General features: G+C 41.3%; 1 protein-coding gene across 1 annotated transcript; it reads left to right on the top strand.

Moving 5' to 3' along the window:
• The first annotated feature begins 845 nt into the window (after window positions 1-845).
• On the top strand, window positions 846-7,928 carry LOC148017308 (calmodulin-binding receptor-like cytoplasmic kinase 2). Its single transcript, XM_087662737.1, has 5 exons — window positions 846-906; window positions 1,089-1,285; window positions 1,336-1,444; window positions 1,537-2,011; window positions 7,853-7,928. The coding sequence occupies exons 1-5, from the start codon at window positions 846-848 to the stop codon at window positions 7,926-7,928; spliced, it is 918 nt and encodes a 305-aa protein (XP_087518863.1).
• Window positions 7,929-14,917: the final 6,989 nt, after the last annotated feature.

The following is a 14,917-nucleotide window of genomic DNA, read 5'->3' as shown; positions in this document are numbered from 1 at the left end:
ATTGATCTCAACCTATTTGTGGACTTGAATGATCCTGGATAGTTGGCTCATCCGGAGCATGCGCAGGTTTAGAGGGGGTGGATGTCGTGCTGCTGCGCATCCGAGCCGTATACACCTCCATTTTTTTTTGTTGTGCATTTGTGTTATTTTCTGCGTGTGATTCATTGTGTGTGTGATTGATGCATTACGATAATCCGTCTTTTCAGTACCCGCATCCAATGTATATATTCCGCTAGTGTGTCTGTGTTTCTGTTTGGATGCATGATGTGTGTGTGTTAGAAAAATATGAAAAAACTGATGCCAAAGGACATTATCAAGCTGATAATTTCAATGATGATCTCTAAGAAAAGTGCAGGGAATTGTGGAATCAAAGGAAGCTTTGTGGAAGCCGATCATCTAAGTTCAAAAGTTCCCATGACATAGAGTTGAAGGAAGTCTCTCAAAAGCTGCTTAAGCGAGTAAAGCACTAGTGAAGCACCGAGAGAGCATTTTGCCATCCAATTCTTAAGGCCGAAGTTGAAGTTTGTGCGCAGATCACCCATCTCGAAGCTGACTGTTAATGGGGCAATTGATGACTCCAAAGATACCCTACGTTAGTCCTCAAGGTCAAAATCAAAGTTGGTGCATAGATCTCCTATGGGTGTAAAGAAACGAGAGTTATTCTTGTCAAAGAGGAGTTTTTTGTCGCTCAGCTAAAAGAGGAGAAGGGAAGACTAATTGAGAGGGTACGTCTGACAATGAAAAAGCAGATCGTGAGGGTATTGTAGGGGTGAATAGGGAGAGACAGAAAGCTGAAGGGGATTATGACCTGAATAGAGTTCCAGAGCTTAAGATATGGCAGTCTCATGTCTCTTCAAAGACAGTTGGAAGTAGCTGAGAAAGCTTTGGATGAATATCAGAATTCAAGTAAGCCAATGTTGAGAGAGAAGTCACAGGAATGACTTTGCTGAGATTGTGAGCAAGTGGACTGGTATTCCAGTGTCGAATCTTCAGCGCAACACCCACAAGATATGTTGGAAGTTAACCTCCTTCAAGAAGAATCGCCCTACTATGTCTGCCATGTCTGCCCTATCGTTACGCTTGTGTAGTTTTGGATTTTTGCCTGATAAAAGAAGGAGGTGTGGCCAATCTGCAACAGTGTGACAGGAGTGGCAGTTCAATGGATTCGCACCAGCAATGGATAAAGGAAGGAGCAGCAACGGATAAAGGAAGGAGCCTTTCAGTGGCCGTCTCAAGTTCAACCTGCAATGCTTGCAAAATTGTTATGCTTCAGCAGTCGGGTGCTGTACTTGGATGTTGAGTTGCATAAGTGTGTGATGGACCAGGATCTGGCAGATAAGGCAGTTGCAGAAGCCATCCAACGATCACGTGTCTCGACTTATTGGAGCACCTCCACAATATGTTGGTTATGAGGAAGGGAACAGAAGGAACGAGACAGCGGAAGGTTGCGCTTTCTGGTCGAGCCTTACTACAGTGTGCTCTCCACTCACTCCCTATTGGAGCATATAGATGTTGCTGTACTTTTGGATAATGAAGCTATCTATGATGTTGCAAAAAGATCTGAAAGGATCCTCGTGGTTGAATATGTACCCAATGGAAACCTGCATCAGCACCTCGATGGTCAGTTTGGTACAGTTCTTGACTTGGCTACAAGATTGGACATTGCTATCGATGTAGCACATGCAGTTACCTACCTGCATCTATATGTTGATAGACCTATCATCCACCGTGACATAAAGTCCACTAACATCCTGTTAACCAGCAGCTACCGAGCTAAAGTTGCTGATTTCGGATTCTCTCATCTTAGGCCTTGGGAGCTTGATTCCACCCATGTCTCTACACAAGTGAAGGGGACTGTTGGTTACCTGGATTCGAAATATCTCAGAACTTACCAACTAACAAAGAAGAGTGATGTCTACTCCTTTGGGATACTGCTTGTTGAAATGCTTACAGGCAGGCATCCCATTGAGCAGAAACGCGAGCGAAGTGAGAGAATAACTGCCAGATGGGCATTTGACATGTCCCACGATTGCTCTGCAAGGCTCTAATGTATCCCTTTCAGCTGCATCAGATCTAAATGTCAGTCTCCCCTCTGCCAGAACTCATCTCTTTCCCTCAGAAGCGAGGAGTGAACAGTCCTGTTACTATCTACAAAGAGCAAAAAGTTTCTTTTGTACCAAGAAATTTTGAGATGCTGAAGTCTTCTTGAGATACTACTGATAAGATCTATTCATTTTTGAGATGATACTGATCAGCCCTTGATTGGTTCTTCGAACCTCCCGGTACCTGTTTAAGAACAGGGCTGCACTGCTTTGAGATCCCATATATTACTGGTTTTGCGTATATGATAGAAAGCTCTGAGAGCATCAGAAATCAGATGTGTTGAACAACAGCTGGTTCTCTCATTGTCACTGCACTAAGGGACATGCTTGATTGGATTATTAGATAATGCCCATTATTCTGTTCAATGTAACTGTCATCATACACCTGAATGCAAAACGATTTATGAGAAACTTCAGATTTTTCTGAATATGAACCTCATGTAACTCATTTGACAAGGAATATAGTGAACTTTGGCATCAGAAATTCGATTTCTTCTTGTTAGTCTCTTCCCTTGTTGCAACTTGAACTCCGTGTTCAGTAGTCCTTACACGAAATCTACGACATTTATCCCTCACCACAGGTGGTGGACCACGAAAGACCACTTGGGAAAGAGTGGATGAAGACTTGAATACTTATGGTAACAAATAGAGCAAAACAAGGCAATTATTGACATTTTGATTGGATATACAAGTCTACAAGTACTTTGAAGTTGACTCCAGGTGGATGATTGAGCCTCTAGGTCATACTTCGGCACCCATAGGTGCTTCTTGATGATCTATGACAAAAGGATATGAAACTGGGTCCAAACAGTGATTTTACAGGCTATTACAAGTTGTTGTCTAATCTTGGACAGTCATAAAGAATCAATTACAAAAAGGAGATATTTCACTCTGAAAATTTTGTTCTTATGCTCAATTCATAGAGGATAAAGTGATCTTTGATCCAGCTATAGAACACTTCATTTGGACCAATGGATCAAAAGTTTTGGCCATTTTAGTGATAGGTGGTCACTGTAGACAGCACTGGGACTGGTTGACAGGGTACAATGTTTTGATCTGATGCAACCTCTTCCAAACTTGTTATTTCAATAAATCTAGTAAATCTACGTGTTATTAGCTTTGTGTGGAGATATCAAGAATGTAGATTGGAGGAGAATAGCTTTTGATATTGACCATTCTTTATCAGGCATAGTCCTGAATTATCACAGTTTCCATAATGGCAAGGAACAAGAAGAAGGGGCAGGTATTGGAGCACATTAATGAGGGTTTAGAAGATTACCATGCTGAAGCTAATCCTACCATTGGCCACAAATCAGGGATAAGAATTTATGGGCAATAGTACAACAAATGAACAGGCCCATTGGCAAAGGGTTCCTTATGACAATGAGCCTAAAACTGAAGTAAATGTTACCCATGATTCCAATGACTTCTAGTAGTTATCAAAGCAATTTCGTAACATGAATGGAGGTTAATCCAACTCACACATTCAATGGATGAAAAATTTAGTAAGATGATTACACACATGGAACAACAAAACCATAGGATGGATGCCAAATTTATATTCAGCAACTTGGGTAACAAATTGCAAAACAATTCACCTTTCCATGCTAAAGATGTACCTATTGTTCATGGTAATGTGAGGTTCACAACAACCCATCAGCATCATATGCCATCCACTTTTGAACATGGAGGACCTTCTAAGGTGAATGAAACAGTTTAGCCTCATACCAATTCTTAGAATAGGAGCAGGCCCAACTTTACTAGTTCAAGAGATAAAGGACATCAATATTATTCCCTAAATGATGACAGAAATGAGTTTGTACATGGATGTCATCCCTTTTACAAAGAGTTGGTTCTCAACATGCTCAAGTTTATCATGCAAGAGATGATCAAGGGTAGTATGCACATGATAAAGCAAGGAAAGGAGACAGTTTTCAGCATGTTTAAGATCATGAAGATAGGTTGTCACACCGGACATCCACTCATAACCAACATTTGCATGGGAACTCATTGTTTGGTCGTCAATCTTTTGGAAATAATGAAAATGTTGATTTGTAGCTTTAGGTTGATCCACACTTCTTCTTGTTATTCTCTTAGATACCACTGCTTTATCTTCATCTCTCTTCTGTTTCTTTCCCACAAGTACATGTGTATTTTGCACTTTTGTTAAATATGCATCCATTGAATATGCATCTACGATTCCCAGCCAGTTATGTCATGAATGACTTGCCTTGCATGAGACATTTCACTATCAATAGCTTTTCTCTTTTTAGTTGCATGCAAAGCATGTGTCCATATTATAGGCTTTGAACCAACCATCACTTGGCTAGGTCTTCTATCCTAATGTAGACCCAAAGTAGAAGCATATATAGCCCCATAAGCATTTCAAATAGCCAAGTCTTCCAAAAAAAATTTCATATCTCGCTTGCTAAAAATCAAAGCAAGAGGTTGTAGAGGGAGCTCACGCTCAACTGCCAAGACCCATGAACTGCTTATTTTTTCAAGCCTTTCAAGCGAGCTCTAATGGCTATCTCTCACCTAGCTGACGCATCGTCAATCCTACGAGTGTAGTGAGCTTACCTTGATGCCGAAATGAGTTTCCTCCTCTCTCACACACATCGGTGGCTCCATGATCCTAGATGCTAGCTCAAGCATCCTCAAGCCTCCTCCATCTCCAAGCTCCATCTACCATAGCCACGTGCACGAGAAAAGAGAAGAGAAGAGAAGAGGAGAAGAGAAGAGGAGATGGTGAAGATCTTCACCCTCTTGATCCCTCACTCCCACACACTCACTCCCTCACACTCTCACACTCCCTCTCTCAAGGAGAATAGAACAAGAGAAGGAGAAGAGAACTCTTGTTAGCCACACACCAAAAGAATGAGCTTCCATTCACTTTTTCAACTTTATATAGAAGCCCTAAAATCCCATGGGCACCCATCCCTTTTTTACATGACCGGCCATGTGGCAAGGTCCTTTCTCTATTTCCCTCGTCTAGCCTTATGCCTCTAGCTTAGAGCTTCCTTCTATGAATATCTTTCCAAGGTCAAGGTGCTCCATCCTATTGTAAAAATAGTCAAGATTGATGCACATTAAGACCAACATTGTCATTTTCCTAGGTCAATGTTTCAAACTGTGCTTGATTAGGTCATGCTGCTACTGCATGCTCTACAGGGTGCAATCCTAACCATTTCCATAGGGCAATGATAGCCCACATAGTAGGATTCTATCACCTACAAGGGCTCATGATAATGTTACCTAAGCAGAGCCCAAATGCTTGAGAGTGTTGAGTCACGTCGGTGAGGCCGTTGGTTTCGCAAACTTGCTCGAATTGCTCTACAAAATTGTATGGATCATCATGGGGCCAGTACTTGTCGAGCTGCTTTGCAGACTTGCTCGAATTGCTCTATAAAACTGTATGGATCATCATGGGGGAGCTGCTTTGCAACGATTGGGATTTTGGACTTGCTCTTCGAGCCTTGGTTTGCTCCTAATCATGATAGCAGTGATTTCGCTAGTGCTGCGGCACTTTGCTTTGTTGCTATGTTGTCTAGCAGTCACTTCATGAGAAGCTCGCTCAGTGTTAAGTCTCCTTCCAGGGCTCTCTGGTGATCAATTTTGTTTCTACTGGCTAGGTTTAGCACCCGCTGTACCTCGCGCAATTCTGTGCTTTGCCTTTGGCTCCTAGCCTGCTAGTCTCTGTTGTACTCTACTATGCTTTGCAATGCCTTGTGGGCTAGCTTTCTCTCCTCTTTTAAGTCTGCGATAATGGCATATGCTATCTTGGCGCGGTGCTCATACCGGGCATGCACATCGTAGCTACTAACCAGCTGCTAAATTGCCTCTAAGAAGACTTCTAAGTTGAGTTCCTCGTTCGTCCTGCAATCTAGGTTTTCTTTTGCCATTTTCGTGTTCTCATGCTTCACCAAGCTATCGATCAGGTTGAGTAAGTTTATCAATTCCACCTCTTTGGTGCCACTTGCTTGGTCCTACTCCGTGTGTCGATAGTCTGCCTATGTCTTTGGGTCTTCTCCTATTGGTGGATTCCTTGAGTTGTTTATCTGAGTGAGTTCCTTGACTTATTAAATACAATCCTCAATTTATCTCCTCTCAGTGTGTGTGTTCCTTCCCGTGCACTTGTGCTCAATCAAGCTTTCAGTTTTCCTTAAGTGTACTTCAAGTGCGAAAGTTTAAGATAAGTGCGGCAAACAAAACTAAGCATCTTACGCACTCTTGCTTCATTTTGGTCCTAATAGGCTTGTCGATCAATTCTCTGGCCATCTTGACAGGGTTCCGGGTTTTCCTGCTACATTATCTTGCTCATTCTTGGTCTGGTCAGGGTTTATGGCTCAGTGGATTGTCTCTAGGACTCTAGGTCTCACAATAGCCTACGTAAGTTGCTAAGTGGCTGCACCTTATAATTTTGCCTATTCCTTGCACCAAAATTGAGTTCTAAGCATCAAGAGGACTTGCGATAGGTTGTGCGGCCTTGGGTAAGTTACTCATGAATATATGTGTGCATCACGTGAGTTCAAAATAAGGTATTTTTAAAATACCATTTTTATACATTTTTTACATACAAAAGGCTGTAATATAATGGGGTTATTTATAGATTGAATAGAAAAGGGTTATGTTTTATTTAGGAAATTTTCAAAAATAAGGATATTTATAAATAGGCCTTAAATGCACGTGATGTAGAGGATATACATATAGTAACTTCCTCAAGTGTGCGACTGAGCTCTAGCTGGGTCTAGTCAAATTTCAGGAAAATTTAAAAAAGTCCACACTCGGCCCAACTTTTCCGAATTGCAAGGCTGAGTGAGCGACTCGGATAGGCCGAGGTGCACTAGTTGAGGGCCGAATGGACGACTTGGACAAGGTGAACTCGGACGGGCCAAAAAGGTCCACTCGGACAGGGTCACTCAGACAAGTCGAGGGAGTCTACTTGGATAGGCCGAGGCACACGGGTCGAGGGACGAATCAAGTTTGTCTAAGGGCTGAGTTTTTCATGGGTCGAGGGTTGAATTGGGTCACTCAGACAGGCCGAGGGCTGAGCAGGATGGTTGGCCGAGGGTTGAGTTTGTATGTGGGGCCAAGTGATGTCACTCGAACGGGCCGAGTAGGGTTTTGGGCCGAGTCAGCCGAAAGACAAAGGGCCGAGGGCAGATTCTAGGACTTGGCCTAGAAACCGCCACTTGGACGGGCTGAGTTGCATGCAACGAGGCAGCGCCGAGGCAATTTTGATCAAAAATGACGATTTAGCTAATCATTTCACACAGAACCTTCCAAATTACAACTAGGGTGCAAGGGGAAGTGATTGATATACCTGAAGCAATCTGTAGGCTCTCCGGTGACAAGATCGAATCGATTCTCCACGGGCTCTCTCTCTCTCTCTCTCTCTCTCTCTCACTCACTCACTCCAAGGGTTGCAAATGAGCTCTCCCTTGGCCTCTTGGCTCTTAAACCCCTTCCCTGATAAGGTTTGGATGCTCCCAATCACTCACTTGACGACATTAAGCATCCCAAGCAATCTTTTTGCCATTTTTTGCATGATTTGTGCCCTGTTTTGCCTTGTTTTGCAATGGTAAAACCTACCCTTTTCTTATTCGATTTCCTAATCCTAACCTACGCTGAATGCAACAAGAATCGAAATAAAAAACTGAAATGATTTCTCCATGTTCTCCAATCATCAAACAAACAAAATAACCCAAAATACTTACTTGCTTCGAAGATAAAAAAACCCAACTTCCTACCTATCTCAAGCTCCGGTTCGAGGATGAATCCCTTACTTCAATGCTCGATATGAGGCGCGCAAGTGCTCAAGCTTGAATTCGTTATCCTGGCAATGGAACCAAAATATAGAGGGCACTCACGCTCAACCGCCAAGACCCATGGACCGCTTATTTTTTCAAGCGTTTCAAGCGAGCTCTAATGGCTATCTCTCACCTAGCTGACGCGCTGTCGATCCTACGAGTATAGTGAGCTTACCTTGATGCAGAAATGAGTTGCCTCCTCTCTTGCACACACTACTAGCTCCACAATCCTAGATGCTAGCTCAAGCATCCTCAAGCCTCCTCCATCTCCAAGCTCCATCCACCATAGCCGTGCCTGCGAGAAAAGAAAAGAGAAGAGAAGAGAAGAGAAGAAGAGAAGAGGAGATGGTGAAGAGCTTCACCCTCTTGATCCCTCACTCCCACACACTCACTCCCTCACACTCTCACACTTCCTCTCTCAAGAGCACACACAAGCAAGGAGAAGATAAGAAGAGAAGGAGAAGAAAACTCTTGTTAGGCACACACCAAAAGAATGAGCTTCCATTCACTTTTTGAACTTTATATAGAAGCCCTAAAATCCCATGGGCGCCCATCCCTTTTTTAACATGATTGGCCATTGTGGCAAGGTCCTTTCTCTATTTCCCTCTTCTAGCTTTATGCCTCTAGCATACACCAGTCTAATATTTTACAATTGGCACAGGAGGGAGCCTAGCGCTATTTTACAAGAGTTTTTAGAGCTTTTTGAGGTGCCTTTCATTTAAAATTGCATTTTTTGCCCCAGCTTAGCTTTAGAGACTACATGCATGTCTTTGCTCTTTTTCCATATTTTTTCCGCTTTTTCCTTCATTTCTCTATCATCCTTTTTCCACCATCTCAACTTGGGGTTAACAAAGGCAATCCCATTTCTTGTGCTATCATGCCAAGGCCTCCTGACAAGCAATACAATCCTTCCTTTCATGATGCAAACTATCACACTACATGCATTTTTTTTTTGGTTTTGGGGTTGCTACCCATTCACTTTCCTCTTGTCCTTTCTCATCCAATTTTGTGACCTTCAAATGAAGATGTCACATGCCTTTGACCAATTCATCTAACACATATTTCTTTCTAACATTGGGAGGAACAACAGGTGTAGCCATAGACTTAGCCACATAAGTGGGTGGCTTAATGGATACATCAACTCTCTTTCCCGTAATAATGGGCAAGCTAGATGCATGCAATCTTTCTATTCTTCTATGCTTTTTCATCAGTGCAATAATAGCATCCTTAACATATCTTCACTCTATTTTAAGCCATGTCTCTATAGTTTGATCCTCTAACAAACCATCAAGCTCCTCTTGAAGCTTAGGATCTATCGCTTATAGAAACAATTCAATTTTCTGACTTGCAAGAGCATGTTGTTTTGCAAGATCTAATTGCTCAAACCAACTTTCAAAATCTCTTAATAACTTTGTAGCCACAAGACCCTTATTGGGTTGTAGAACCCACTCCTGGAAATTCTTGTTGTGGGTAATCCAACTAGTGTCTTCAATGTAAAATTCTTCCTTGAGTGTCTTCTTGAAAACTACCAATTTAGCATACTGCATGTACAATTTAGTAACTCGGGCTTTCAATTCATGTATAGTAACATGTACAAAATATTGGCTCCATGCAAGTTGAGCTACTCCAAAGAACTTCATCTTTTGAGCATATGTATGCAAATATGGAGATACATTCCTACCATTAAACAATTTTATCTCATGCTCTATTGTTAGCAGAGCATTAATCACAAAAATCTTTGTTTGAGAAGAAGCCTGCATCACCTATTGTTGTTGTTGTTGGATCTACATAAGCATGTTCATATTCTGCACTAATTGCTGCAAAACATCACTAGAAATTGTGCTTCAAGGTTCTCCCACCTTGTCTTTCCTTCTGATGACCTTTCACCTCGGGTTCAGTAATGTCAAAGGGATTTTAGTCAAAAGGTCATATCCACTAGGGATGAGAGATAGATGGAAGTAAAGAATAGGAGATGGAAGAGAAGAAAAATAATAGACAAAAGGTATACAAGTTAAAGACACAACATAATGAATCAAAGCACTATGTATTGATAGAACTTGAAATTCCTTGTCTAGCACTACTCAGAAGCAATCTCCAAGCATAAGATCTCATGGAGTTCTCTTGTAGACCAAAAATGTACCTGAAAAAAGTAGCTTCTTCTTTGCTATTTAAACTACAAATTTGATGGTTCCATTGGCTCTGAAAGGGGGTAAAACCCTAGGACGCTTGGTCAGAAATCTTCCAGATCACTCCTTCTCCTAGTTCATAGTGCTCTTTGTTGCCTATCAAGAACAATCATGTGACATGCGATTCTGCCAATCATTATTTTTGCATCAAATCTTTAAGACTAGTTGAAAAAACCACTTGCTTTTTGCATGTCACACTATTCTAGAATTTTCTTTAGCTTTTTAAGATATTTGTAAGAAATCATATAAAAAATATAAAAAAATAAGCTAAACTTGTCCAAAAATCTAGTATCCATCCATACTATGGACACTGACACTAATTAATAATATGGCATTCACTCTCTAGATCAATAAGAAAGTCGTATGATAATACACTCTAGAGTTTTTCACACTGTGTCCATGTAGCACAACAGGACACCGTGTCACCTGTCAAGATTGTGGGAGAGAAGGAAGGAGTCTCGCTTGTAGCTTTCTTGCTTGCACAATGGAGGAATACACATAGAGGTGGAGGCTGAAAACAGTTTTTCTCTTCTTAGTTGTGTAAGCCAAAAGAATACAAGTACAAAAGAAATAGAAAAACCCTATATATGAATCTCAAACCAAACTCAACTAACTAAGGTGGCATACTAACTGAGCCACGAACTAGAATAGATAAGGATAGCTATCATCTAGCTATTATTCATGGGCGGTGTACCAACTGCATTTGCAGCTATCAAGTCAGTGACATAAATGCACAATGGTCACCCTGGCATATCACGAGTGGAGCTCGATATCTCAACACTCCCCCTCGAGCTCAATCCCAATTCCTACACACCAAGCAGGTCTTTGAACTTGCGCAGCTTCTCTGTGCCCAATGCCTTCGTAAATATGTCAGCTACCTGATCCTCTGTGCTGACATAAACTAGATCAATAAGACCTAGGAAAACCCTCTCCCGCACATAGTGATAATGCACCTCAATGTGCTTTGTTCTAGCATGATAGACTGGGTTATTTTCCAAGTGTATACTATTCATGTTGTCACAATAAATGACAACTAGCCCATCTGTAGGCTGATGCATATCATAAAGTAGCTTATGCAACCAAGCTACCTCACATGCAGCCATTACTGCACCCCTGTACTCAGCCTCTATGCTCAACAAGGCAACTGTAGGCTGTTTGTTGCTGCTCCAAGTGAGTGCAGCACTCCCAAAAGAGAACACATATCCACTGGTAGATCGTCTATCAGAAATTTTACCTGCCCAATCAGCGTCAGTGTATCCATGCAGCTTTATCTGAACCCGAGTCTCATAAAATAGTCCATACTGCAATGTGGACTTCACATACTTGAGTATGCATCTAGCCGCATCCAAATGCAGTTTCCTTGGAACCTGCATAAACTGACTTACCAATCCAACAACATAGCTCAAATCTGCCTTGGTAATAGTCATATAAATCAAACTTTCTACTATGCATTTGTACATAGTAGGGTCTTTGAGAAGCTCACCTGCATTTGCGCTCAACTTCACATTCTGCTCCAAAGGAACTGAAATAGGCTTATAGCCTGTCATCCCATATTTGGACAGCATGTCCAATCCATGCTGCCTCTACAAGAGCCATATCCCACTTGGTGATCTAATCACCTCAATGCCCAAGAAATAACGTAGCTCTCCCAAATCCTTCATCTCAAATTTCTGCTTCAATAACATTTTCACATGAAGGATATCTTTATTACTATCACCTGTGATAATCAAATCATCAACATAAATGACAAGCAGCATAATACCTTTCTCTGTTTTTCTCACATAAAATGAGAAATCTCCCTTGGAAATCTGAAAGCCAATAGTGATAAGATACTATCCTATCTTGTCAGACCATGCTCTAGGTGCTTGCTTCAAGCCATACAAGGCGTTCTTCAACCTAAAAACAAACTCAGGATGAAAAGCATGCATATAACCTGGTGGCTGCTCCATATAGACCTCTTCTTGCAAATTACCATTCAAGAATGCATTCTTTACATCCATTTGATGTAAAGACCATCCCTTTGATGCAACCATAGCAATGACTGCTCTTATGGTTGCCATCCTTGCAACCAGACTGAATGTCTCTTCATAATCAATGCCATATGTTTGTGCATATCCTTGACTACTAATCTTGCCTTGTATCTATTCACAGAACCATCTGCATTGTGTTTTACCTTATAAACCCCCTTACAACCAATTGCATTCTTATCTTTAGGTAAAGGTACCAATTCCCATGTAGCATTTGCTTCCAAGGCATCCATTTCTTCATCCATGGCTTTCTCCCATTTTTCTTTTCCCATGGCTTGCTCAAACAAAGTGGGTTCTGGTTCCTATATCACTTTGACCATATAGGCATAGTGAATGGCTGTAAATCTATCATATTTTAGCCTATCCATAGAATACCTAGCTCTAGTAGACCTGCGCAAAGTAGGTTCACTCCTAGGTGCTCTCAAAACATTCCTGGTCTTGCTTACTCCAGGTGTAACAATAGAAGGAATACCCAACTCATCATCAATGCTCTGTTCTAAGCCATTGGATTCACCATCCACATAAGAGTGACCTGCATTCACATCAAACTTGGTCTGATCTACCTTCTCTTTTCCTTTTCGTGAAACCTGCATACCATTATCTGCATTGTTTTGAGGAGATTCTCCTGATCTCAATCTGCCTGTCCATGGCAAAGTATGTGAACCACTACTAGAGGACACTCCAGGTCCACTAATATTTTGTGACTGCTGCTATGATTTTTGTGCACCATTACCAATTTGTGCATCTACATCATCAACCACATTTACTGGTTTATACCACCTACTCATCTCATCAAAAACAACATCTCTGCTCACTGTAAACTTACGAGTAGAAGGGTTATAGCATCTATACCCTTTCTGCTCTGCAGAGAGTAACCAATAAAGATGCACTTCTTAGCTTTTGGATCCAACTTGGATCTCAACTTATCTGGCACATGAATATAGGCAATGCAACCAAAAATTTTCAAATGAGAAATATCTGGTTTCCTACCAATATACCTCTCCTTTGGAGTCATGCCATGTATTGCTGCAGTGGGAGTCCTGTTCATTATGTAGACTATTGTAGCAACTGCCTCAGCCCAGTAAAAATCTAGCAGGTCCTTTTCATTGAGCATGGCACGAGATACCTCTCCAATATGCATGTTTTTTCTTTTTGTAATTCCATATTGTTGTGGGGTATGACTACATGAATATTGTTGCTTTATGCCATGCTCCTGCAAGAACCTTGCAAACTCATTTGAGAGGTACTCTCCCCCTCCATCTAACCTTAGGCATTTTATTTGCAGGCCTGTTTCTTTTTCAACCATAGCTTTAAGAGTTTTGAAATGCCCAAACACTTCACTTTTCTTTTTCATAAAATACACCCAAAATTTTCTGCTATAGTCATCAATAAAAGTGACAAAATAATGACAGCCTCCAATGGATGCAGCTTTAGTAGTCCACACATTAGAGTGGATTAATTCCAATGGCTTCTTACTCTCTTGAACATGTCTAGAAAATGGTTTCCTTGCCTGTTTTCCAAATTGACAGGCTTCACATACCTTATGCATTTCTGCAACCTTGAATTTAGGCAATTCTGCAACAATATTTTAGGCTTGCATTGATTTAAGTCGTTGTACATTAACATGACCAATGCGTTTATGCCAGATATCAATATCTGCAACTGCACTGGTCCCATGTGCAAACATTGTTGCACTCAATTCAGGCATGTCTGCATCCAACATAAACATTCTGCCCTTCTTCTTTCCTTTTGCTATCAAGCGACCTTTATTTTTCATATCCTCAACAAAGTATCCATGAGAATTAAATCTGACCTGCAAGCCCTGCTCAACCATTTGACCAACAGAAACTAGGTTCTTGGTGATATTCGGGACATGAAATACATCCGACAGGTATTTCTTTTTCCCATCCTGCATAGACAAAGGAAATTTTCCAACCTGCAAAATAGGATGTGCAGTATCATCACCAGTCTCCACAAATCCTGGTTTTTCCATTTTCCTTGCATCCTTCATCCATTCTGCATGACCTGTCATGTGGTTTGATGCACCTGAGTCAACATACCACACATCATTGCTTTCTTCTGCACTTGTCACAGAATTGGTCATGTGCTGCACTATAAACAAATGCTCATTTTTGTCATCACCCTGTCTACTAAAAGATGCATAATTCCCTTGTTGCAATTTTCCATTCATGATATCATTCTGCTTTTTATAGCAGTCTTTAGCCATATGACCCATTTTACCACAATAGTAGCATTCAACATTGCTGTTTCCATTTTGCCCTCTTTGCCATCCACCATGACCTCTTTGGCTCCCCCTGCCTCTAGAGTTACCACATCCTCCTCCATAGGACTGGTTTTCTTGAGTTTGCTACATATTCTGATTTCTACCACGGTCTCCAGATCAGCCTCCTCTACCTTTGCCTCTACCTCTTCCAGCATTTGAGTAGAAGATAACTTCTTTTGAAGTTCCTCCTGAAGAAGCTGCACCATCATTTCTCTGCTCAGAAATTAGAAGAGCAATCAACTCCTCAAAATCAGGAAATCTTTCATGGATAGAAATGGATATTCGGAACTGTGCATAATCCTTTCCTAGACCATTCAAGGTCACAGAAACTAAATCATCATCTTCCACTGGCGACCCAATGGAACCAAGTGCATCTGCAATCTTCTTCACCTTCATGTGGTAGTCATTGATGCTCATACTTTCTCTTTGCACATTATGCAACTCTTGCTTGAGCTGCATTTTCTTGGCTTGCATATTTGTGCTATACATTTTTGACAAAGTATCACAT

This window comes from Lygodium microphyllum, chromosome 22, assembly GCF_053477565.2.
Source record: "Lygodium microphyllum isolate KBCC chromosome 22, Lygodium_microphyllum_v1.1.10, whole genome shotgun sequence".
In the NCBI taxonomy this organism is placed as follows: domain Eukaryota; kingdom Viridiplantae; phylum Streptophyta; class Polypodiopsida; order Schizaeales; family Lygodiaceae; genus Lygodium; species Lygodium microphyllum.
Note: the sequence above shows the minus strand (reverse complement) of the source record. Positions and strands in the feature narration are given on the sequence as shown.

Excerpts from the sequence above, each read along its gene's own strand:
- LOC148017308 (XM_087662737.1), top strand. The coding sequence starts at position 846 with ATGTCTCTTCAAAGACAGTTGGAAGTAGCTGAGAAAGCTTTGGATGAA. Across the intron at positions 1,286-1,335 it reads TGCTTCAGCAGTCGGGTGCT|ATAAGGCAGTTGCAGAAGCC; the intron begins GTACTTGGATGT and ends AGGATCTGGCAG. Across the intron at positions 1,445-1,536 it reads AAGGAACGAGACAGCGGAAG|CTATCTATGATGTTGCAAAA; the intron begins GTTGCGCTTTCT and ends TGGATAATGAAG.